This window comes from Calliphora vicina, chromosome 3 (assembly GCF_958450345.1).
Source record: "Calliphora vicina chromosome 3, idCalVici1.1, whole genome shotgun sequence".
Classification (NCBI taxonomy): Eukaryota; Metazoa; Arthropoda; class Insecta; order Diptera; family Calliphoridae; genus Calliphora; species Calliphora vicina.
This window is the reverse complement of record NC_088782.1, coordinates 24084161-24111880: the sequence shown is the minus strand read 5'-3', so window position 1 is coordinate 24111880 and position 27720 is coordinate 24084161. Positions and strand designations below refer to the sequence as shown.

General features: G+C 31.0%; 1 protein-coding gene across 6 annotated transcripts in view; it reads right to left on the bottom strand.

Annotated features, from left to right (window-relative positions):
• tipE (temperature-induced paralytic E) overlaps nucleotides 1-27720 on the bottom strand; it is a 36830-nt gene continuing 9110 nt past the window's right edge. Inside the window, exons 1-4 of one of the 6 annotated variants that reach the window (XM_065503178.1) lie at nucleotides 24846-25342; nucleotides 23720-23946; nucleotides 11509-15674; nucleotides 1-5126 (exon numbers count right to left, since the gene is read on the bottom strand). In XM_065503178.1, coding sequence (XP_065359250.1) covers nucleotides 5063-5126; nucleotides 11509-12842 — 1398 coding nt within the window. In that variant the 5' untranslated portion in view covers nucleotides 12843-15674; nucleotides 23720-23946; nucleotides 24846-25342 and the 3' untranslated portion in view covers nucleotides 1-5062. Of the gene's footprint in view, nucleotides 5127-5879; nucleotides 6212-11508; nucleotides 15675-23715; nucleotides 23947-24099; nucleotides 24532-24845; nucleotides 25343-27720 lie in introns of those variants that run through there. The other 5 variants (XM_065503177.1, XM_065503176.1, XM_065503175.1 and 2 more) reach the window with 5 other exon arrangements.

Genomic DNA, 27720 nt, shown 5'->3' with positions numbered 1-27720 from the left:
TTTATTAAATTTGGTTTTCTGTTTTATTCGTTTTCCGAGTTGGTTTCTTGTTGTTGGGTTTTTTTTTTTGTTAATTTAAATTACAATTATTTAAAGCTGTGAGTTTTGCAATACGCATTTAATTTGTTATTATAAATATGTTTTTTTGTTATTTTAATATTATTTAAATATCATTTTTATGTATTATTGTTTTTTAAATATAATGTAGCTTAATTTTTATTATTATTAATAATAATGCTAATGCTAAAGTTTTTTTACTTTTTATAAGTTTTAATTTATTTATAGGTTTATTAAATATTTTGTTTTTGAGTTTTTTTGTTTGTTAATTTAATATTTAATGCTATTTATTATCAGAAAGAGCTTGACAATTAATAAAAAAATATTTATATTATTAGTTAAGTGTATGTATAAATATTTTTTTTTGGTTTTTTTATTCAAAGATTTTTCTTGTAATTTGTACCAATTGAAGTAAATATATAATATTTTTAAGGTTTTTTTTTACAAATTTTCTTTTATTATTTTAGAATGCCAGTTGTTGGGTTGTTATTTTAAAGTAGCTATTTATTTTATAATTTATTGCAGTTATAAATAATTATTATTATTATTAAAGTGAACTATCATAGTTCATTAAACCAAAGCATAAAAGTATAGTAAATTAATTTGAGGAATTATGTTTTTTTTTTGTTAGAAAAAGAGTATGAGTAAATGAAAATGAAAGCTTCAAGAAATCAGTATCAGACATAGATAAATACATATAGATCGGAAACTCTGCTGTCATAGACCTAACTCAATTGTCAAAACCATATGTAAGTGGTGAGAATGCCTTAGTGAAAACGAAATCAACACTCGTATGTAGGATTATTTTGAGTAATTTTATGTTTATTTTTTTTTCTAGTTTCCAATCTATTTGTATTTCTCTATGGTAGAGAAAACTAGAAAACTCTCCTGTCAAACACTTAACTCAGTTGTCAAATGTGATTATTTTGAGTAATTTTTTTGTTTGAGTTTTTTTTTTCTAGTTTCCGCTCTATGTGTATGGAAATTAATGAAATACAAATATGTAAAAAATTCTGTAATACAAATGGAAATTTCTGAAAAACAATTGGAAATGGTATAGTATTGAAAGTAATATTATTCATGTTGTATTTAATTTGACTCGGGTTAAAATAAAACTCGGGATGAAAAATATTTTTCCAGATTTTGACTCGTTGTAGGTCCAACTTACTATGGCGTTATGTAAGTCCTTGCAAAGGTCTTTGAAATATCTATCATTAGATATTCATATTGTCAATATTAATGACATAGTAATCCAGATATATTTTTTCCTTATATCTCAGCCAATTTTCCGATTTTCACGATTTTAATTAGCAACTGAACCGGGTCTATACGGGATGGGAGCTACGGACGGACATGGCTATATCAACACCGCTATCTATAACGATCCAGATTATATATACTTTGTGAAGTCGCAAATGGAAAATGAAACGGAATGACAAACTAATATAAACCCTTGCCACTCATGGTGAAAAGTCGGAAAAGTTTAATGTATTCTTAATGTATTCAGATTTGTGTTCTTCATCCTTGGCATGATTGTTTAATTGAATCAATACGGTAAAACTTTCGGCCGACTATGGCCTAAATCCGATATAGAGAAAATGTTTGTTAGAAACTGGTATATTCTTGAATTACATTTAGGGTTCCAATTAGCTAAATATTTTCCGATAATATTTTTTTTAGAAAATTTCGGGAAAGCTTTCTTCTTAAGTGTACGGTTTTACTTATGCACAGAACAGATTTATTGCAGAAACAGAAAGTCAGATGACACAGAAGAATTAAGATTTAAGTAACCGAATTTCTGTTACCCCAACTAAAAGTTTTCAGTCAAAACAGAACTCAGAAAAACAGAATTCGGTCATTTAGAGTAAATCATTTGTTTATCATTAAATTCGATTTCTCTGTGTGAATAAAACAGTAAAATTAACATTTTCACACCTTCTTTAATTCAAATTGAGAATATTGTACATGTTATTGCGAAAATTCCAAATGAAGTTGGGAACATAGAGAACATAGAGCGGAAACATAGAAAAAACTCAAGCAAAAAAATTACTCAAAATAATCACATATACGAGAGTTGTTTTTGTTTCCACATAGTTTTTTCTACTAATACATTCTCACCACTTAGGTTTCTGACAACTGAGTTAGGTCTTTGACAGGAGAGTTTCCGCTCTATGTCTATTCTCTATGGTTGGAAATTTCTATTTTAAATTGAGAAATTGTGAATTTTAAATTTATATTGAGAAAATTCCAACTCAAATTTCGTTTTAAAATTGTGAAAACCATAGGGAATAGACATAGAGCGGAAACTCTCCTGTCAAAGACCTAACTCAGTTGTCAAAAACCTAAGTGGTGAGAATGTATTAGTAAAAAAAAAAACTATGTGAAACTATGTGAGTTTTTTTCTAGTTAACGCTCTATGTCATAGAATAAACACATAGAACGGAAGGAGAGAGTAATATATATGGAAAAATTACTCTCTTTTCACACATACGGGTGATACAATAACAAAATACATGCAATACATTCTCATGAATTAGGTTTTTGACAACAGACTTGGGATTTTTGCTCTCAGTTACCTATCTAGTTGTTGTCTTGCTCTATGTTCTCTATGGTGAAAACTTCAATTGAAATTGAGAACTTTTATTTAAAATTGAGAATTTAATTTGAGCTTGAGAAAAATCCAAATAAAATTGAGAGTTTTCATTTAATATTTAGAAAATTCCAATTGAGAAATTGAGATTTTCAACATAAAATTGAGAAAAAAAAACTAATATTGAGAAAATATCCAAATTAAATTGAAAATTTCTGTTTGAAATTGGGTTAATTCAGTTGTCAATCACCACTTAGGCGTCTTACAAAATTCATTTCAATGAAAAATGAGTAGGTCGCCATAATACAAATGGAAATTTTAAAGGAATTATTGAGATGCTTAACATTAAAACCTCTAAGGATAATCATATTTATATAAAATAATGATAAAACTTTAATATTTTTTTGATGATGCTTTTATTCCCATTACTTTTAAAAAGTTTATTCTATAAGATATTTCCAGTTTTCCCAAAATGTATCAATTTTTTAAGCACTGTCTGCCAGTTCGTGAATAGGGGTACGGGCGAATTTGGTTTACAGTTGTAAAATAATTTTACAGAGGAATAGTCTTTCTGTAAACAGTACGCTGAAGTTTGTTGTCTTTACAATTAGTTTTTAGAGTTCAAAGATAATACCATCCAGCTTGAGTGGGGAGTCTCCCATAATGGTGTCCCAAAGATATGAAAATATCAGCGTTGTCATGTCAAATATAGAAAGATTCAACACTAAATTTCAATGAATTTATCGAAAATATATTATTAGGTGTATGACTTAATAAATTATATCATTTTGAAGGGTACATGTCTGTAATGTATTCTCACTTAGTTATTGAACATTATAGTGCAAATAACACCTTCTTCGAAAATGTCGAATTGTGTGCCAACAACAGTCATATGCGGGAAGTTTTGCTTTACTTTACACACCGATTGCTCACCAAAGCTTATGGCGAATGTGTTCCATCTATCGGTTTCGACGTGCGAGAGATGGTTCGTTCGGATCAAACGATTTTTTGATTTTTACTCGACAAAGATCGTCCAGGCCAGCCAAAAAAGTTTGAAGACCACGAATTGGAGGCATTACTCCATGAAGATTGCTGTAAAACTCAACAAGAGCTTGCAAAATCATTGGTAGCTACTCAAGCAGTAATTTCAAAACTTTTGCGATCAGCAGAATTCTTCCAAAAGCTGGAAAATTGGTTACCATACGAATTGAAGCCGAGAGACCTTGAAAGACGATTTTGCATGTCCAAAATTATGCTTCAACGCTACAAAAGATAATCAGTTTTGCACCGAATCATTACTTGCCAACCAGACAAATCGACATCAAAGCCATGACGCTAAGTTAATGCTCTGTATTTGGGGGGACCAAGAGGATCCTATGTATTATGAGCTGCTGAAATCTGGCCAGACCATCACAAGGAACCTGTACCGAACACAACAGATTCGTTTGAAGCGAGCATCTGCCGTAAAACGCTCAAAATATGCGGCCAGGCATGAAACTGTAATATTCCATCATGACAACACTCAGCCACATTATGCAATATCTGTTAAAAACTATTTAGAAGGATGTGGTTGGGAAGTTTTGCCTCACGCGCTTTATAGTGCAGACCTTTCGATCGAAGCAGAACTCTCTCTCTGGGATAAGCTTCATTTTGAAATATTGGCTTGATTTGCTCTTGCCCTCAAAAGATGAGCAATTTTTTTTATCTCGGAATCTATATGTTGCCAGAAATATGGGAAACTGTCATAGCTAACAATGGCCAATACTTTGAATAAATTTATATTGTACAAATAATTCAAAATAAAAGCTAAAAATTGGAAAAAATCCCGTATTTTTAAGTCATACATCTAATGTATTAAATGGGAATAGAAGATTTTAGAAAACAGAAACTTATTCAAAGAAATTGTGTATTTCCATAGATCATTTCGATAGATACACTTTAGTTAAGTGATCTTGCAAAGATCTCAAAAGTAAGAGCATAAGTTATTTATTAATGTTAAAAGAAACAGCATTATTTGAATGTTCTATAGACTACCTTTAAATGCAGATCATTTAAGTGATTTCTGTGGATTTGAATTTGAATTCTTTTCAAAAAGTATTTTAATGAGTGAGTGAGTGAATGTATGTAAATATATGTAGTTTATTTATTAATTATTCTAATTGAATGTAATTCTTTTGTTGTTGTTGTTAAATTGCATTGCATTTTGTTAAGATTTAAGTTATTTGTTTGTTTGTTATTAATTTATTTTATAAGATTATTGCATTTATTGCACTAATTATCTAAAGTAGAGTATTTTATTTTTTTAGTAAATAAAAATTTCTTTTTAATCTTTTTAATCCATTTAGGGATTTTGTTCCAAAAACTTGTTGTATTTGCTAAATTATCTTTACTCCAGTTCTTTGAGGGGATTCTATTTTATACAGCCGCCACAGGCCCAGGTGGAGTTGAAATACTCGTCGTCATGGTTTTACTTAGGTTCCTGCAAAAGAAAATTTTTCAAAATTATTATAAACATGGATTAATTAAAGTTAATTATATAAATTTAATTTAAATGATTAATTTATATTTAATACAAAAGCACAAAGAGAGAGTTAGTTAACTCATGATTAACAAAAAGCTTAAATAAACTTGTTTAACTTATAATTAACTAACTGTTCCCTTTAGTAATGTATTTTTGTTTTTATTTTGCACAAGCTTTAGAAATTTGAAACAAATAAAATGCCTTAATGTAGCCAATCTCCAGCCCAGTTGTAGAAAAATTAGAGAATTAGAGAAATTAGAGCAAAAATTTGTAGGCAACGTTAACAATAATATAGCAGTTTAAGCAATACACATTTAGGGATTTAGCCATAATATAAGCCCCGATGATTTAAGCAAAAATTTCCTTTTGTAACAAAACTAGTTTAACAATTAGAGGCGCTCTTTCTTATATTTTCCATATAATGCATGAAAGTCAATTGTTAAATTATTATTTAAAGCCCAACCATTTATTTGTACTCACCAGTTCCCGTTTCATTTTCAGCTGCTACAAGTGGTGAGTTTCTAAAGTAAAGGGGGGGTTTAATTAACCTACGCTTAAGTGACACATTTATTTAATCTAATACAAACAACTATTTTTAAATATATTTATATAGTAAATCGCAATGAAGTTTTAAGCATGTGTATGCATCTTTATATATTTTTTGTATCTTTCTTTATTTCTCAATTATATGTATAAAGCTAGAGATATATAGATCACAGGTAGAAATTAAGATTCCATTGTCCTGGAAACAAAATGTGGTAGAATGGTAGAACAACAACTGAAACTCAAAAACTGTCTCACAGACTTTTGCATTTGTTTGTCATAATTACCCTCAATAATCAGTAGTAAATCCAGTTAAATGTGCGTTAGAAGAAGTAGTCGTAGAGTAGATTATCACAGGTCAACAAGCGGGGTTTATACGAGTACAAATATGTATTAGTCTTTCCGTTGATGGCTACTTGAACAAATCCTTTACGGAACGTTGATTTGGCAGTAGATCAGCATATATTGAGCAGCAATATTGATAGGCATGTCAGCAAATTCTATATTTTGTATATATACATGAAATATTAACCATAAATATTAAAACATACCACAAGCTCAACAAAAAAAACATAAAATTGGTAAGGAAAAATATATAAATATTTAAGAGGTCATGCAGAAACTTTTAGTTAAAAAATACATGTTAAGGAAGTTTGATTCTAAATACTGATTAAAAGTTTTATGGTTTTAAACTAGTTTAATAAGATTAAGTAGTAAGTATTACTGATTTTGTTATTTAATTATTAAAAGATTATATTGTAATAAACTACGAATTTGAATATGCTGATCGTATTAAGTTTTTAAAACTTTTTACAGAAAAAGATCAATTAGCTTTTAGGCAGCCCAATATATCGTCAACTACACTACATATTTTTCTAAATAAGTTTCGATTTACAAGAAATTTTGAAAACTTATTTAATAGAAACAAAATCTTAATAGAATACCTTTTCTAAAAATAGGAGAATTTCTGAAGGTTCAACGTTACACTGTTTCAAACAACCATTAAACTGTATAAGGAAGACTTGAACATTGAAAGAAAAGGTCTAACAGATATTAATAATGCAAAACAAGTCGAAGAGAAGAAGGCAATTGAGTGGTATTCAAACAATAATGTAAATTTTATACCACCAAAATGTCCAGAACTGCCTTGTGGAAAAATATTGCGGTCCTGTACAAAAAGAATTAAAGAACATGTAAAAGGTATCCCAGGACATGTCCAATTTTAAGTGAAAGTGGACCACCTCGACCAAAAAGGTAAGGGAAGCAACTATAAAATCTTTAATAAGCGGATTACTCTCTACATGAAACTTCTCTATGTTAAATTTTATTTGAATACCAACATTTTTATAAAATGTATGCTCTTTAAAGAGATTTTCGGAAGTGGGCGATCGCTTTATGACTTAAAAATGAGGAACATTTTTTAAAATTTGTAGCTTTTATTTTGAAACATTTGTAAAATCTAAATTTATTCAAAGTATTGGCCATTGTTAGCTACGGACTTTTCCCATCTTTTTGGCTTCCGAGACAAAAGAACTGCTCGTTAAAGTGATTTTTGGAACTGGGCCTTGTATGGCAGCTATGACCAATTATGAATCGATCGGAGTATGACTTAAAAATACTGGATTTTTTTAAATGGGTAGATTTTATTTTGAAACATTTGTGCAACAGAAAATTATTCAAAGTATTGTCCATTATTAGCTATGATTTATTCCCATCTCTCTGGCAACATATGGATTTCGATAAATTGAGGACAAGAACGAATCAAGCCAATATCGGATACTCTGTTCCAAAGTGAAGCATATCCCAGAGAGAGCGTTCTGCATCGTTCGAAACAAATAGTAGTCGGGCGGGGCCAGGTTTGGACCACTTCTTTGTAAATAATTTTTAACAGGTATTGCAACATGTGGCCGAGCGTTGTCATGATGGAATATTACGGTTTCATGTCTGGCCGTTTTTCGGTCAATGCTCGCGTTTTTCGGTCAATGCTCGCTTCAAACTAAACAGTTGCGTTCGGGTTAGGTTGCCTATGATAGTTTGCTCCCACAAAATACAGAGCATTACCTAATCGCCATGGATATTTGGCTTTGGTGTTGTTGTTGTTGTTATTGTAGCAGCAGTGATTGCTGAGTTGACAGCCCTTGGCCGAGTGAACTCGGGTCATTCCGGTGCGTAGAACCGGCTGTCGTGGGAATGTGGCTTTGGTGTCGATTCGGCTGGTTGGCTGGGCTTCACATATGATCTCTTTCGCTTCGGGTTATCGTAATGGATTCAATTTTCATCACAAGTAATGATTCGGTTCAAAAATAAGTTTCAAGGACTCTCATCTTTTATTTGTATGGTACCCAATATCCCTGTTTCGGTGAATCCTGCTGCTTGCAAACGTTTTGAAATTTGCTAATTGAATAGCGCTTGTTGAGTGTGTCAACAATCTTCAACAATCTGCCTCCAATTCTTTTTCTTCAAACTTTTTTTTGCTGGCCTGGACGATCTTTGTCTTCCGTGTGAGGAGTCGGCCCACCACCGGTCACCGTTTTTGATGGTTCCACAGATTATATCACAACATAAGCAGAAAGGCAACATATATATCGTGTGATATATATGGCTATCAAACTAATTTTTAAATTAATCTGAAATTTATCTTCAGAATTGTTCAAGTTTGGATGTTCTCTTAAATAGCCAATTTTTATTACGCGTATTAACGATTAGTTTTCTCTCAGGTATATATACAAAATGTAAACATGCCCCTTGATATTCAGACAATCAACCCCGGAAGTTTTTTCCTTTTTCCCATTTTTCCTATTCAAAATCAATGGGAAAAAACTCCCGGAGAATTTTTTATTCATAATTGGGCTGAATAAATTAATTGGGGTTTTCATAGAATCCAATCATTGTCGGAATCGGTTTTGAAAACGACAGAAAAAGTACATTGGTCTAGAATTAAATTCTTTATCGATTAAACAAAAAATTACATTGAGACAATGTACCTTTTTTATCGTTTTCAAAACCGATTTTTATAAATTTTGTGGGTCCGAGATTACCAATTTTGGGAGGCAACCCACTAGCCCCGATTACAACTACAAACAAATGTAAATACAAATTAATTTAGAAACAGCTATGCCTGTGTAGAATTTTATTTAGATATCTCAAATCGTTCAAGCCCCAACACCCACCTTAAAGTATACCAAACTGCTCAGGATCACTTTCTGAGTCGATTAAGCGATGTCCGTCCGTCTGTCCGTCCATGAAAACCTAGTAATCAAACTACAGGTCACAATTTCAAATATAATTATACAAAATTTGGTACAAGATCTTCCTTTGCCCCAAGGACGAAGCCTATTGAATTTGGTTAGCATCGGTCCATTATTTATCTTAGCCCCCATACGATTGCCAAATCTGAAAATAGTTAAGATCTCACAAATATCTTAGTCCAAACCAAATTCAGTAACCAAATTTTGTGATGATCGGTTCACAATTATTCATAGCTGTCATATAGACCCACTTCCGAAAATCACTAGCATTAATCTCTTAAAAATGTTGGTAATTCAATAAAATTCAATGCAAATAATTTATATATATACAAAACTCATGTCACTAAATTTTATAACAATCGGTCCATAATTAGTCATAGCTCCCATATGATTCGCACTTAATTTTAATGAGTATAGATTTCTCAAAAATGTTGGTATTCAAATAAAATTCAACACAAATAGGTTTCAAATATACTGAAGTCATTCCACCTAATTTTATGGCGATTTCTCCATAATTAAACAAGTAAGAGTGCTATATTCGGCTGTGCCGAATCTTAAATACCCTTCACCAAATTATACTTCAAAATTTTAAATATTTTTAGGTAAACAAAATTTAATTTTTTTTCCAGTTGTTTTTTGAATTTTTTGGAAAAAAAAAATTTTTCGATTATTTTAATTTTTTTTTTTTTAAATTTAAATTTTTTTTTTTTTTAAATTTAAAATTTTTTTTTTTTTAAATTTAAAAATTTTTTTTTTGAAAAAATTTTTTTTTTTAATTTTTTTTTTAAAAAATCTGGTTCAAAATTTTTTTCCCGATTTTGACCCATTGTAGGTCCAACTTTCTATGGTCTTATATACGTCGTTGCAAATGTCTTTGAAATATCTATCATTAGATATCCATATTGTCTATATTAATGTCTTAGTAATCCAGACATAGGTAAAAAATAGGTCAAAAATCGAGGTTGTCTTGGTTTTTTCCTCATATCTCAGCCATTTGTGGACCGATTTTGCTGATTTTAAATAGCAAAATTCTCGAAAGCATGTCCTACAGAATTATTGAAGATTTGGATCCCGAAGATATCTGGGGTCGGAAATGAAAAATGTAGAAATTACAAACGGAATGACAAACTTATATATACCCTTCTCACGAAGGTGAAGGGTATAAAAATGGAATCACAGAAATCTGTTCATATTTATACAAGATAGGAGCTCTACAATGTTTTGGAAACCACAGGTCTCCCATTTCTCCCATTGTATTCTAATAAGGTGGTTACTAATTTGGTAATTCGGCGGCTCTGATGGGACTTTCAAGGGATCTGAATAGTCCCATCTGGTAGCTGTGTTGATAGGGTACTGGTTAACGATTGAATCTATATTTAAATGATTTCTGTACATGTTTTCACGATGAGAAGTAGCAGTTGGTGGAACCTCTCCTGTGTCATTCTCCAGCTTTTTCAGGGATCATAACTCCGATATTGGCCAGTCCATTTCAGCATCGGGTTTAAGTTGGCATCTAACAGAAAAGTCCAAAATGAAGCACCGACACATTCCTTTTCATTTCGAAGGGACCAGATTATGCAACCAAGTGAGTCGACTAACTTTGCGGTTGTTCGTATAACCTAACCTATGTCATTTTGGTGAGTATTTTTGCCAAAATTGAATGGAATTGTTATGTGTTGCCAAGATGGTGGCAGGTGCCACATAGTTGATCAACGAATTGATCTTTTGAAAGGCAAGTTCTGTAATCCTGAAATATAGAAAAATGTTACGGACGAATAGTCGCTCGCTCATGTGATTTTGAGGCCGTTGGATTTGTTTTTATGAAGTCACGTTGAGTCGTTAGTTTATGCCAATAACGTAATAGGGTCTCCCCGAGGAATTTTTATTCATAATTGGGCTGAATATATAATGAAAAATTGCAAACGTTGCTGTCGACGTGTGTGGGAGAGTGCTGGAAAAATGGCTTAACATTATCGAAATTGAATAAATTTAACATATCTACTATAAGTATATCATATTTAGAAAGGCATTAAATGTGTAGCTTTTAAGGTTTTTGGGAAAATTAAAAAAAAATCGAAGAAAACAATTCGCAAAAGATGATGAGTTACGTTACTCAATAACCTGCAATCGAGCCTTGTTTAACAATCTCAATGCTTACAAAATGATTTTATTGCTGATGTTGATGATTCTGAAAAATCAACTTATACTTATGTATCCCGTTTAATATTTCCAACTATATAACCAAGGATTTTAAAAGTTGTAAAACAATGTTATAGAACACTAAATATTTACAAATCTGGAACAATTCTCATAAAATGTTATTACAAATCTATTTACAAGAAGAAACATTATTAACAAAGACAGCAAAATTTGTAACAAGCAAAGCAATTCTAAAAGCAAAAGTCTAGCTATAAAAATACAACCAACTAGCCCAACAAACTAGTAGCTTCAAATTCATCAAACATATGAAAAGCAATATAAAATAAGTTACATAATAAAAGTGAAATGAAAAAAAAACTGAAAGATAAAAAAAAGAAGTCTCCACTTACCCTTGCACCGAATTGGAAGTTGATATAACACCATTATCCAATGAATCCCTGGACAGTTCATCGGCCATCTGGACTTTTAGCTGATGGCCAAATGAGTTGATCTCCGAATTGGGAGTCAACTGGGAACCAGGTGTTTGAACACGATACTGGCCCGGTGTTGTTACCGAACCATGCTGTGATATGGAGGTGGTCATGCCGGGACCACCATTGGGTAGAACACCATCAACAATACAACTCTCGCCGGTCGTCGAGTCGTGTATATTGATTATTTGGCTGCCGGCAGCATTGTCAGCCAATGCGGCACCATCACTATCGTCCACACCCTCGTCATCGATATCCATGTCTTCGGCATTTTTGTCCAGCGGCACCGTCTCCTCGTCCTCATTGTAGATTTTAAAGTAGGCATAGGTCAAATAGATCACAGATATAATGAACGAGGGTATGGGAATGGCCATGGAATACACCAAATTCAGGGTATTCTGCCAATAGTCCAAATGACTAATGACCACACTAGGATCCACTTTCGAGTAGTAGCAGGGAAACTTAACACCAATTGTCATGTAGCGCTTCAGCCAAATGGTGCAATTTAACATGGGCGGATAGCCACAACCCTTGACATTAGGATACAGATGGGCACCAACGAAAAAATACATGCCGCTATTGTTTATAAGGCCTCTATTCAATTCCGATATTTCCTCAAACACATCATTGCCCTCGGCATTAATGAATGTATTCTCTGGATCTATAGCAGAATCTTCTATAAGATAACCATTCGAACCATCTTCATCGCCAAAACTTAAATGTTCCATTATCATGCCGCCACCACCGCCTAAGCCAGCGCCGCCACCACCACCACCAACACCTCCACCCTCCAAAGAACTGATCAGTGGGTCATTGCCACCCAAATCGTATTCATAATCATCACGTATGGCCCGCTCATAACGATCGGTACGCTTAACGGGGGGCACATACTTCTCAGCCTCCTTCAGATTTATATGATATTCGGTAACATTAAACTCATCTGTGTAGTTGTAGAGATTCAGGCGATAGTTCACCATGATCTGAGTACAATCGTAGACTTCCCTGGTGCAGCCCTCGCGACACGAAGCCCAACTGCAGTTGCGCGCCCCAAAGCGTTGCACCTTTGAAAAGGTTTCGCACAGGGCGGGCACCTCCTCGAATTCCATAAAGATGGTAGTAAAAGCTGGCTCTATGACGAATGGTACCAAAAACAAAAATGCAAACAGGCTAAATGTACCAAGCAATATGAAAAAGGCAGTTGTATAAAAGAGTAATTTCTCTCGGAGAGTACGTTCATCGATTTCATCACCCATGTTTTTTGGAGTATTGTTAATTTACTTAAATTTTATTTGTATTTATTTATTTATGAATTAATTAATTATATTATTATTATTATAATTATTACTAATTTAAAGCGTGTGGGTTTTCGTTTTATTTGTTTAAAATTATAATATATTTTTGTAGGTTTTTATTAGCGATTTTGTTAAAGAATGAGAGCTTGTAAGTAGTAGTTAAAGAAAGTAGTTTTTTTGGGAGATTATTTAAAAATTTATTTAGTTATTATATTGCGTAGCTAGTTTGTATTTTTATTTATTATTTTTTTTTTAGTGCAATTTTAAGTTTTAGTTTTTTTTTATCACAGGGTGTTTTTTTCAAAACTTCTATAAATTTTTTATATAGATATTTATTAAATATTGATTTTCTTTTATTATTTGCAAAGCTTTTTCTTTATTTTTTTCAAATATCATTAGTTCTGTTCAGTTCTTTTGTTAGCTTCTGATGGTTTTATTTCTTGAGTTTTGAGGTTATGTTTGAGTTTTGTTTTTATCTTTTTTACACAATATCAGTTTCTTATAGCTTGAGTTTTGTTTGGATTTTTCTTTTGCAAAATGTTTCTTATTTTTTGTATTTCATTATTAAACTTTTGTTAATTGTTTTTCAAAGTTTGATTTTCACTTTATTATTATTTACATTCATTATTTCAGGTTTTAAAATTTGTTTCTTTTTTGAATTTAAACTTAAACTTGTTTAACCTTGTTGTCAAGTTTATTTCAAGTTTAGCCTTAAACCTTGTTCAATTTGTTGAGGTTATGTTTCCATCAAAAGTTAATTTGCTCTCCATTAGGCTTCTTCTCTTTAACTTGGCTCATTTGCCATAAATTCCTCTCAATTTGCTTTTGTGTTGTTATGGTGTTCTCTCTCGAAACAGTTTTGTGTTGATTTTCATGTTGTGTCTACTTTATTTTTCCAAAAATTTCCTTTTTTAAATCATTGGTTCAAAATCTCTTAAATTTTGAGTTTAAATTTTCCTTTATTCCCACATTTTCGTTGTAAAATTTCCACTGAACTGTAAAAACCTTTAATGACACAATTGTTTTTTGTGTTTTCTTAAAATTTGAGCCGTTTTTTTTCATTAATTCATTAACCCCTTAATATTCAAGGCATTTTTACCGTTTTGCTTAATTTGTTGCCTGACCTGAGGATTGGCTGACGTTAAAACAATTTCTTTATCCTTTTAAGCCTAATTAACCCTTTTTAACACATTAAATATTCATATTTTCGCTTAATTGAAATTATTTAAAATGTTAAGCATCATTTTAGTGAGTCAACCAACTACTGGTGACTGGTGACAGGGGAGTGAGTGACGTACAGTTAATAGCAGCCGCCAAAATGTCAGTAATATTTTGTTATTGTAGCTGTAGTTGTTTTATATTTTGTGCGTTTATGCATTTGGCAGTAGAAGTAGATTCTCAGACCAGGATCTCTTAATTAAGCCTTTATCCTAAACCATTTTTTCCAGCTTATGTCACACCTTTACTGTCACTGTCTGCCTTTTAAAAGTTTGAGAGAGCACTTAATAGTTGTTAATGTGCTCTATACTCTGCTCTAAAAACCTTTATGAGTCCACGGGGAATAGTTTAATTATTTTTAACGAAAAGTAATTTTAAAATAATGAGCAGCTTGCTTATTTTGTTTAATTTAAAATATTAAACATGTATGCTTATTCTTCTTCTTCTCCCTCTCTCTCTCTCTTTCTTGATGTTAGCTTGTTGTTGTTATTGTTGTAAATTTAACTGTTAATATAACCTGAGTGTATGTAGGTAAGTGCTCAAATAAAATTGTTATTTTTTTTGCTTTTTGTTTTGTTTTAATTTTTTTTGTTTCAAGTAGATATTGCTCTCCTTGTGTTCTTTTGTTCTATATACTCGAGTATATAACGGTATTAATGACGTAGTCTACGTAATAGTTGACGTAGTTTTGTATGTGTTGTATCAATTTTCAATCTTTTTTAATTTATAGTTTCTTTAATTGTTTAATCTATATTTTTTTTTTCTTTTGTTTGTTCTATTATCATATAAACAAAACAGGTTTTTTTCACCAATAAAACAGTTATTTAATACACAAGACGAAGAGTAGCACAAAACAAGAGCGCGCGTGTTACAGTAGGAAGAGAGAAAGAGCAACAAAGAGGAAGAGTATAATGTTAAAGCCAAACTATATTTTATAATACGTATCCTTTTTTTACTGCTGCTGCTGCTGTTTTACAATAACATTAATAATAATAAAAAAAACGTTGTTGGTGCTGGTGTTGCTGATGATATTTGGGATTTAGTAATAGAATTAGTTTAGTTGTTGTTTTATTTTCCAAGGCTGTTCAAAGAATTGCTTATATGTTTGTAATGTAATATTTAGTTTTTTCTTTTTTAAATTTTAAATAACTCAATTATTTTGTTTTTTTTTATAATTTATATAAAATATTTTATTTTCTTTCGTTAGCAAACACAAAATTTTGATTGTGGACGGACTTATTTTTAAAAAGAATTATTTTTTTTAGGGATTTTTGTTTAAGGTTTTTTTAAATAAAGATTTATTTTGTTTTTTTTTTTTTACATATTTTTACAACTTTTATTTGTTTTTGTATTTATTTTACTCACTTTTAGTTTATTATTTCTTTTTCTACATATAAATATTTACACTTTTTGCAATTTTTTTTTATTTTGGTATTAATGTTTTTATCGTTTTTTTTAGAATTTCATTTTGCTTTTTAGGAATATTTTCTATTGTTAGGTTTTTTTTGCTTTTATTTAGTCTTTAGATCTTTCATTTTTGTTGTTGTTATTGTTGAAATATTTGCTTTAATTTTGCTAAAATTAATATTTATATCTTGTTAATTGTTTATTATATATAGTTAAATTAAATATTAAACAAGTAAGAAATTTTATATTCCAACTGGGGCTTAAAATTTGAAAATAAGTGATTCGTTCCTATATTGCTAATGGAAAAAAATGAGTTGTTCTACAGTCCAATATCAGACCAAAAATTCATAAAGGATCTTCCAATAGGGCCTTCCCAACTTCGACAATTTATAGGGGGGGGGACACTGTTGAATTGGTTGTCATTGACGGATATGGCGTTCAAAAACACATGTCAATAATAAAATTGTTTTATAAATAGTAAGATTACTTATTATGCTTTAAAATAAAAATTTAAAAATTTGTTTAATCTTTTAAAAAGTTTTTTTTTTAATTTATTAGCGAAAAAAAATTAAAATAAAAAAATTTTTTTGGTGAAAAAAAAATTGGGTTAAAAAATATATTTCCCGATTTTGACCCATTGTAGGTTCAATTTACTATGTTATTATATACGTCATTGGAAATAAAGTTGAAATATCTATCATAAGATACTCAGATATAGAAAAATAGGCGAAAAATCGAGGTTGTCCTGGTTTTTTCCTTATACCTATCTCGGTTAATTGTGGGCCGATATTCTCGATTTTAATAGCAACCGAACCGGGTCTATAGCGGATATCTTTATGTATGATAAGTTATTTGGGGGCTACGGAAAGTTGATTTCAACATACAGAAGGACATGTCTATATCGGCTCCGCTATCTATAACTATTCAGAATAGATATATACTTTGTGGGGACGCAAATGAAAAATGTAGAAATTACAAAATGGAATGACAAACTTATATGTATGTATATTAGAGTGCTCCAAAAAAATAAAATTGCGAATTTTGACCGTCCCCCCCTCTAGAATTGTTCTATGTATTGTAGAAACACATTGTGTAAAATATTAGGATGATAGGATAACGTTAACTGGTGGCGCAACGACGCTGAAGTTTTGAGGTGCATTTACAAGGGGAAAATATGCAATTTTTTCAGTTTTTGTAAAAATTTTGTCATTAAATAATGACTTTTACAATTTAATTTAAAAGAATCGAAATGTACACGTAATTGTCGTTATAATAAGATATAAAAGACAAAAATTGGTGAAAAAATGTTAAAGTTATTAAAAAATCGCCAGGCCATTAACGTGTCTCAGGCCACTAGAACAAGAAATTTATGAACAAAATTAACATATTTTGAGAAATATTAAAATAAAAGCTTATTTTTACTTAAAATATATCCATATTTACTTGTATATGAGTTTTTGTCCTCGTAGGATACCGTTAACCTATTCGCAGGTATGACCAAAAAAATTTAATTTTTTTAACGGCAGTTTCAAAACTCCAATTTCAAATTTTTAAAAATTTTGTTAAACAAATTTCAGAATTTTTTGATCATCACATGGGGATTTATTGACAACATAATAGGGAATAAAAATGTGAAAAAAGTATGTCAATACCTCCTATAGTTTTTCCGTACCTGCGATATAAATTTTGCCATTTTCGAGAAAAACTAATTTTTTGGCCATATTTTGGGGAATGACCAGAATTTCCTTACTGTAATGATTTTTAAGTAAAAGCTATTCAGAATAATATAGTACAGGCAATTTTAAATATAGTCTGAAAGTTTTACTAAAATCGGAAAACTTTAACCCTTAAATCGTGAAGGTCAAAGGTAAATTTTTTCAATATTTGGAATTTCTCATGGAAAGATAGCGAAATATTATATATTTTTGGGCCGATTTTGATGAAACTTAAGAAAAATATAAAATGAAGTCTAGTATTCACAATAACAGTACAAAAATGGAAATTAACCCTTAAGAGTACTTGGGGTCAAAATGAATGTGTTTTTCGTGATTTTAAAAGTTGAGGGTCATTTGGACCCCAAGTGCTATTAAGGGTTAATTTCCATTTTTGTACTGTTATTGTGAATACTAGACTTCATTTTATATTTTTCATAAGTTTCATCAAAATCGGCTCAAAAATATATAATATTTCGCTATCTTTCCATGAGAAATTCCAAATATTGAAAAAATTTACCTTTGACCTTCACGATTTAAGGGTTAAAGTTTTCCGATTTTAGTAAAACTTTCAGACTATATTTAAAATTACCTGGACTATATTATTCTGAATAGCTTTTACTTAAAAATCATTACAGTAAGGAAATTCTGGTCATTCCCCAAAATATGGCCAAAAAATTAGTTTTTCTCGAAAATCGCAAAATTTATATCGCAGGTACGGAAAAACTATAGGAGGTATTGACATACTTTTTTCACATTTTTATTCCCTATTATGTTGTCAATAAATCCCCATGTGATGATCAAAAAATTCTGAAATTTGTTTAACAAAATTTTTAAAAATTTGAAATTGGAGTTTTGAAACTGCCGTTAAAAAAATTAAATTTTTTTGGTCATACCTGCGAATAGGTTAACGGTATCCTACGAGGACAAAAACTCATATACAAGTAAATATGGATATATTTTAAGTAAAAATAAGCTTTTATTTTAATATTTCTCAAAATATGTTAATTTTGTTCATAAATTTCTTGTTCTAGTGGCCTGAAACACGTTAATGGCCTGGCGATTTTTTTATAACTTTAACATTTTTTCACCAATTTTTGTCTTTTATATCTTATTATAACGACAATTACGTACACATTTCGATTCTTTTAAATTAAATTGTAAAAGTCATTATTTAATGGCAAAATTTTTACAAAAACTGAAAAAATTGCATATTTTCCCCTTGTAAATGCACCTCAAAACTTCAGCGTCGTTGCGCCACCAGTTAACGTTATCCTATCATCCTAATATTTTACACAACGTGTTTCTACAATACATAGAACAATTCTAGAGGGGGGGACGGCCTGTACCTAGAAAGTTTTTTTCGTCCATACAATCTTGGAGCACTCTAATGTATATACTAGGGTGGCCCTTAATAAACGAAAGTTGGATTTTGGCCATTCTCACCCTCCAGTTTGGTGAACATTAGTAAAAAAATCATCCTGAAAAAATTTTTGGTAAATCGGTTGGGGTGCCGCAAGCCCTCTGAAATTTTGAGATGCATTTACAAGGGGAAAAAATTAATTTTTTTCAGTTTTTGTAAAAATTTTGTCATTAAAAAATTACTTTTCCAATTTAATTTAAAATAATAGAAATGTGTACGTAAATGTCGTTCTAATGAGACATAAAATACAGAAATTGGTCAAAAATTTTAAAGTTATTAAAAATTCGCCAGGCCATTAACGTGTCTCAGGCAACTAGAACAAGAAATGTAGGAACAAAATTAACATATTTTGATAAATATTAAAATAAGAGCTTATTTTTACTTCAAATATATCCATATTTACTTGTATATGAGTTTTTGTCTTCGTAGGTTACCGCTAACCTATTCCCAGGTATGACCAAAAAAAAATATTTTTTTTAACGGCACTTTCAAAACTCCAATTTCAAATTTTTAAAAGTTTTGTTAAACAAATTTCAGAATTTTTTGATCATCACTTGGGGATTTATTGTCAACATAATAGGGAATAAAAATGTGAAAAAATTATGTCAATACCTCCTATAGTTTTTCCGTACCTGCGATTTAAATTTTGCGATTTTCGAGAAAAACTAATTTTTTGGCCATATTTTGGCGAATGAGCCGAATTTTCTTACTGTTATGATTTTTAAGTAAAAGCTATTCAGAATATTATAGTCCATGTAATTTTAAATATAGTCTGTAAGTTTTACTAAAATCGGAAAACGCCAACCCTTAAATCGAGAAGGTCAAAGGTAAAATTTTTCAATATTTGGAATTTCTCAAGGAAAAATAGCGAAATGTTATATATTTTAACCCTTAATAGCACTTGGGGTTAAAAAGACACTCAACTTTTAAAATCACAAAAAACACATTCGATATGAATGGTGCTAACTTTAATGTTTTTCAGAGTTAAGTAAACTCAATCATTCAAATTATTTTTTAAATTTAATAAATCAAAAGTACACTAAAGGGTTAAAATCAATTTTATTATTCAAAAATCCTCAATAAAATATTAATTACGTTATTAAAGCAAAAATCAGGTATAAATACAGTATTTTGCCGTTTGAAAAATGTGTTGTCAAAATTTTAACAAAATTGTGAACATTTTTCAAAATTGCTTTGTAATACTATTTTCTAATTTTAAAGTTTGTTTCCTATAAAAATCAAATATTCATCAGCACTATTGAAATTGACTATTTTTTAATGGTTTTAGAAGTTTGGCGTAATTTTAACCCCAAGTGCTATTAAGGGTTAATTTTGATTTTTGTGCTGTTATTATAAATACTAGACTTTATGTTATATTTTTCTTAAGTTTCATCAGAATCGGCCCAAAAATATATAACATTTCGCTATTTTTCCATGAGAAATTCCAAATATTGAAAAATTTTACTTTGACCTTCTCGATTTAATGGTTGACGTTTTCCGATTATTATTGAGTATACTTGTTATGATTGTTAAATATTACTCATACGCAGTCATGGTTCATGAGAAAAGAATAGGAATTTGTTTTTCTCAATTTGTATATTAATTAACATAGTTCGTCCTTTTGTGATGAAAGCATCATTAAACCAAACTGCTTCGTAAATGAGGCTGCTCAAGCAGTGACTGTTATTGGTGCTCAATATCTGCCTAAATTGGATGATATTGATGTGCCCGTGATACATCCCGTGAATAAATTAAGTTACTGAATGAGACAGTTAATGGTGGTTGGGCTTATTCTAAGTCTGAGGTCTATGTCAACAAGCCCACAACTACCCATGATTGTGATACATCAACGAAACTCAGCAACATTTATGCAACATGCCAGCAAAGCCGTGGAGGCCATTTTCCGATGTGTTATACCTTCCCAGCGGCGAAATTTTTGAGGCCTTCAGCTATAAGGCCTTCTGTAAGACCTTCCTAGACCTTTTTTTATATCCAGTACTCATGCTCGCTTGCCTTCTCAGGAAGACCTTATGGAAGGCCTACCTGCTCCCTTCTTTTTGTTGCTACAAAAAAAGTACAAGCACAAAATACCGTTAAAAAAACCACATTCCAAAGACAAAACAACAAACACAAAAAATGCAAAAAGTGAAAAGAAAACAAGAAATAGTTTTGCTTAAATTCTTTGACAAAGCGGTTGTGCGTTGTGTGAATTTTTTACGAGTTTTTATTATAAACAAATTAAAATAATTTGTAATATGTTTAATTTTTAAAGGTAATTATTAAAATTACCTTTAGAAATTACAGTTTTACAAATAATTGTGACAGCTATTCAAATAATATACAAATGGCCTGATAACAAGCCTGTGAAGAAGGCCTACTACCAGGCCTGTTGAAGAAGGCCTTGGCTGGCTAGGACATCGTGTGTAAAAAATATATGAGTATGGAATGGAGCAATGAGGCCTTGTGTCTGATAAATAAGGCCTTCCAGAAGGCCTGCTTACTACTTCTTTTCGCCGCTGGGTTAAGCTGGCCACACACGGTTGAATTGTGAGTATGATTTGTTGGTGTTCGACGTCTTGTTACTTGTTAATAGGGATGTGCGCGAACAAAATCACAAGTAATTGAACATTTTCCATCACAAATCAGGCGAACAAATCATTCCGTGTGTGGCCAGCTTTATTCTCAAATGTAGATTGATTGGAATAAAAATTCCCTATAAAAAATAAGGTGTCGATGTACCCAAGTAAAATGAAAGCTTAGTTTGTTTGAGGAGAATATTTCAGTATTTGGTGAGCTAAATCCAAGGACAAAAAGGTACTTTTCCTATCACCAAAAAAGATGGGGGTAGTATTTTTATTGGTCATACAACCAAAAAGTCTGTCTGTTTGTTGAAAATACGATAGGACCCAAACGAAAGGAGCTAGCTGGGATATCGGTCCTAGCCCCTATACAACTGTCGCCCCTGAATACTGTTTGAGCAGCTATAAATATGTTGATTATGCGGCAAATGAAAAATGATATTGTCATACATTTCGACATAAGTGATATAAAGTTTTAAGAAAGTAATCACTCTATCAAATTCTGTACAGTTCGCACCATAACTGATTCACATCCCCATAAAAGGTAAAAACTACATATTGATGGCACAGCCGAATTTAACCCTTTTAATTATAATTGATCTAGCTCCCCAAATACCGAACCCAGGAAAACGATATTTTAGAATGAATACAAATTTCTTTTATGTTGCCACCCTAATGTACATTCCCTGCATATTATTATATATACGCTAGCTCTATTTGGAACCGGTGTCATCCTTATAACCTAACTTAATTCTTAATTGAATGATCACTTGGATATGAGAAAGCTTTCCGCAAGATGGGTGCTGCGTTTATATAACGAACAATATAAAAAGCCGACCCCTACCAAAAATAAAAACATATTTTTCGTAACTGCGTTGCAGAAATACTTTATATTAGAGGGTGTACGGCACAATTTTTTTTTGCTTATAAGGTGGTACGCTCTAATGTACATATGTATCCTTCTGTAAACAAAAACGTTTTTTGTGCTTCGAAAATTTCGAAGAGTTTTGCTTTACTTCTTCAATTTGAAAAAGTGCTGCTGAAACACACCGATTACTGACCAAAGCTTCTTTGATCGGCTTCAACGTGCGATAGATGATCAGTTCAGTTAAGAAGTGGTGACACGGAAGACAAAGATCGCTCAAGCCAGCCAAAAAAAGTATTGACCAAGAATTGGAGGCATTACTCCATGAAGATTGTTGCCAAACTCAACAAGTTCAAACGTTTGCGAGCAGCTCGATTCATCCAGAAGCAGGCAAATTTGTTATCATACGTATTGAAGCCGAGAAACCTTGAAAGACGATTTTGCATGTCTAAAAAGATGTTTGAACGCTATAAAAGAAAATCATTTTTGTAGCGATTCATTTCTTGCAATGAAAATGGATCCATTACGATAACCCGAAGCATAAGAGATCGTATGTGAAGTTCGTTCAACTTGCCGAATCGACACCAAAGCCAAATATCTATGGCGCCCAGATATGCGGCCAGACATGCTCGGCCATATGTTGCAATACCTGTTGAAAAGTATTTAGAATGAAGTGGTTGGGAAGTTTTGCCTGTCCCCCTTTATAGTCCAGACCGTTATAGTCGATCTCACTGGAATACGTTTCACTTTGGAACAGAATACCAGGCTTGATTTGTTCTTGGCCTCAAGAGATGAGCAGTTTTTTTTTTTGGCTCGGAATCCAAATATCAATACTTTGAATAAATTTATATTGTACAAATGTTTCAAAATAAATTCTAAAAATTTTACAAAATCCTACATCATTCACTCATGTAACCGAATTGATTTTGAAAATAGTTATGAGTACCATATTCATTCTGTAATTGTAATCGAGTTTTTTGAGAGTACATGTAACCGAACAAATTTCGATTGGCGACAAATTCGGTTGCAACATCGAATATTTTTTCTCTGTGTGTATTTATTCAACAGCATAAAAATCTTCTTTCAAGTATATTGAGTCATTTGTTTAAATATGAATCATTCAAGACAATTCTAATGGATGTGAACATTAGGTGGCTCATATATTAACAATTTTTAAAGTTTTTACAATTTCTAAATAACGAATTGTTTTCATAATACATAAATATGGTAAATTAAGGGAACATTTTGAAAAATTAATTAAAATTTTTTACGCAATATATACAAATTGGGTTTCATTGGGAGAAGAATTTTAAGGCCAACAAGTTTTCAATGAGTAATTTTGGTTATTTTTTCTTAGTTTTTCATTAATTGCATTAAAGAGGAGGCATATTTTGGGAACCACCCAACAATATCATATTGAGCTATATTTTTGTTGCTATTACGGAACTAATAAAGATAGCATCATTGTAACTTCCCTAGTAATAAAAAAGCAAGAAATGTCATTGTGACACTTGAATATTAAAATTTCTTACTTGTTTAATATTTTCTATTTTGTAAATTTAGTTTTAATTATTTTAAATAGTTAAACATAGATTTTGGTTTTATTTTTTTCAATACTTTTCTCACTCACTCACTCAGTTAATGAAATACATATATATTTTATGAGTTTTATTTCTTCTTGCATAGAAATATATTTAAATACATATATATGTATATTTTTATGGCTTTTTTTGTTTCGTTGATTTTAATATAAAACCGGGGATATTATTTTAGTGGCGCCACGTTGCCAAACACGCACTTGTATAACAAACGACAATTTGACGTCTTTTTTTCTCCTCTTTACTTTCATTGACAAAATGTTCTTTATTTAAAAAAATTTCCAAAAAAACAAAGATTATTTAAAAAAGAAATGGTTTAAATAGGTTTAAACTTTTAATTATAAACAAATTTGTTAAAGTTATTTTTAACTGTTTGACATAAATATTTTATTAGGGAGAAAAGAAGAAAAGAAAACCTTAAAAAGGAATTTCAAAACACTTTATGTAATCCAGAGTGCTTGCTTAATGTCGAATTTATGTACAACTTCAGTTTTTCTTTTTCACTGTTTTTTTTTCATTTTTTTTTGTTGTATTGTCAACATCCGTCAATAAAATTTTAACGTTGAAGAAAAAAAAACTAAAGGAAAATTCACACACTCACTCACTTACAGTGTTATCCACTTACTCATGCAGGGTTATGGATATGTACGTACGTACGTACGTATGTATGTATGTATGTATGTACGTGTGTAGGCTATGCATTTGAGTGAGTGTGTAGGTCCGTATTTTTCAATACAGAACCCCACACCCCAGCGTATTACGAAACGAATAAAAACGAGTTATAAACGACTTTAAAGTTATTTATAAAATGAAAATTTTTTAATAAAACTTGTTAAATTTTAAAACTTACAAGGATTTTACATTAATTTTGTTTAATAATTTAAATAAATTTTGAAATCTTAAAGATTTTCAAACTATCGTTTTTAGAGTAAAAAATCAATTAAACTTTAAATTTGTATATTATTTTTGTAAAGCCATGAAAATGAAGTAAGTAAGTGTGATTTCCTTTTTTTTAAATATTAATTGTTTAGTTGTTTCTTTGTTATGGCCCTTTTTAAATTTTTAATTATTTTTTGTTCGCACTTGTCATTTAGTTTGTTGTTGTTATTTATTTTTTTCTGCTTCCTTTTTTTTATATAAGTATGTGTTAGTACATACATACACATTATAGAATTTTTATTTTTACATAAACTTCAATTCGGTTTGTAATATTTTTCCACTTTTCTTTTTCTGTACAAATTATTTACACTATTTGTTTCTAATTATTTTTAAAAAAACAACATGGCTGTTGTTTGTTTTTTACAATAATTTCCCTGCACTTATTATTGTGTGTGTTTTATTTTTTTAAACATTTTCTTCTTTTTTTTTACTACTATTCTGACCTGATTGTTCAGGTCGTAAGTGCAAAAGAAGTCAAATTCCAAGTTGTCAAAACGAAAACGTCGTCATCACAATCACAATCATCGTCAACAACAACAACAATAAAAACACAACACCATCATCATCTTCATCATCATCATTATCATGGCAGTTGTTTGTGTTGTTGTTTACAACTACACTATATTAATAATACGCACACAACAACAACGTTAATATCAGCGCGTCTACCATGAATGTTGCGCTCTACGTAATAACGGGCACTGACTTGAAAAGTTTCTTCAAATCAGTTAAAGAGCTACAGTTTTCTATAGTTCGTTATTCGTGAAATCTCTGTTACCCGAAAGCTTTTGTAAAAGAATAAATCGTGTCGGGAGAGTGTTCGTATTTGTGCTCCTATAAATTCTCTGTTATAAAGATACCGTTACTCATAAAGAAGGAAAATAAAAGGATGGATGAAATGTTTTAATAAAACATGTGATTGAATTAACCTATTAAGGGGGGATTTTTCTATTAGTAGGTATTTCTAAAAAAGTAATTTGTGAATGGAATTTGTGTTCCATCGGTTTTAACGTGCGGCCCAGGCCAGCCAAAAAGATTTGAAGACCAAGAATTGAAGGCATTACTCCATGAATAATAATGTAAAACTCAACAAGAGCTTACAAAATCATTGGGAGCTACTCAAGTAGTAGGATTCATCCAAAAGCTGGAAAATTGGGTGTCATACGAATGGATTTATTACGATAACCCGAAGCGTAAAAGATCGAAGCCTGGCCAAACAGCCCAATCGCCACCAAACCCAAATAGCCATGGAGCTAAAGTAATGCTCTGTATTTGGTGGGAGCAAAAGGATCATATTATCAGCTGCTGAAATCTGGCCAGACCATCACATGGAATCTGTACCGAATGCAACTGATTACTCGGGAAAAATTTCCCGGGAATTCCCGGGAATATTTTTTTGTTAATTTTCGGGAAATGTTTGTCGGGAATTTTCGGGAATTTCTTCATAAGTTTTCTTCTAAAAGTTACAATTTTCAGATTCGTTTCGATGGCCAAATTTGTTGCTAATTGAATTATTCTATTATATCCATAGATTTTTTCGGTTCTAGCAACAGATATTGACGTGGCAAAGAAGTATTACGGCTAAAATAACCGAATTTTTTTTTACTCAACTCAAGCCACACACGCAGAGCAAAAATATAATTGGGAATGGTTAGTAAATTAACCATATTATGGTTACCACAATCATGTAAATGGTTACTGTGACTATAATATAGTTAAACAACTTGTAACAATATTGAAATGGTTACAGTAACCATGCCCAACTATATTTTTTCTCTGCGTGCAATAGAAACATTTGGTTATTAAAAATTAATCTAATTTAAAGTTTTTCTCTTAGAGGAATTATTAAGATGCCTAAAATTACAACTTTTAGGGTTATTCAATGAATATTATTCATATTTAGAGAAAATAATTACATTAATAGTGGCTCAAATTTGTTTATCTACAATCAGATATGAAAAATGTCTCTAACTACGCATGTTTTATAGATTTAACATAGTCGAAATTCTTAAGTTCTTAAGAATTTATTGATTTTGTACTGATTAAAACTACGACTGTTTCAATTCCAATAAAATGTCACTATTAAATTAGAAAGGTCACTATTAAAGGCTGGTCCAACATTGTACAACCAAATATGGTTATTTTATACTTCTTTTAGAACCCTCTTACAATTATAAGTCAATTTATTCGAAAAAAATTTCTGGTTTTTGGTTTAATTTAGTGTTAAAAAATTCCCGGGAATTCCCTGGAATGAACCGATTATTTAAATTCCTCCCGGGAAAGAAAAAAGTCCGGGAAATTAGGAACCCTAGTTTGAAGCGATAATTTGCCGAAAAACTCCAAGAATATGCGGCCAGATATGAAACTGTAATATTCCATCATGACAATCCTCGGCCTCATGTTGCAATACCTGTTAAAAAGTATTTCGAAAGAAGTGGTTGGAATGTTTTGCTTCACCCGCTTTATAGTCCAGACCTTGCTCCGTCCGACTACTATCGATCGAAGCAGAATGCTCGATCTCTGGGATACGCTTCACTTCATTCGGCAAATTTTGAACTTTTATAAAAGAAAAACAAAGATTATGAAATTTTAAAAGTAGAAACATGTGCACAGTGGGGCAGAATCGATATAAACGGCTGGTCCGATCGAGCTAAAATTTGGGTGAGTCGCCCGGGCGTACGAAGGAGTATTTGAGTTGAAGTTATTAAAATGAGCAATACAAATTCTCCTGGGCGGCGCTATGGGGGCTCAAAGTAGGGTACCATCGACATGTAAAATTATAAATACTTGCCATTGCTTTGTTTCCCATCCGATTTCAACGATTTTTATATGTTTGGAAAGCGCTCAACTAGGTCTTAAAAAAACATGCTTGTGTGTATTAAAAGTGGCATATTTTTGAGTCTAATTGAGATATTGACTTGAATTTTTTTTGTAAGACCAAAAATTAACTTATCTAAACAAAAAAAATGTTTTCGGAATTAAGAAACTCAATAAATATGTAATAAAATATTTATTTATTAACAAAACTCAATGAAATTTTCAACGTTTTTTTTTTAGTTTGTCAAAATGTCAAAGGGAATCCCGCAATTCCTAAAAAT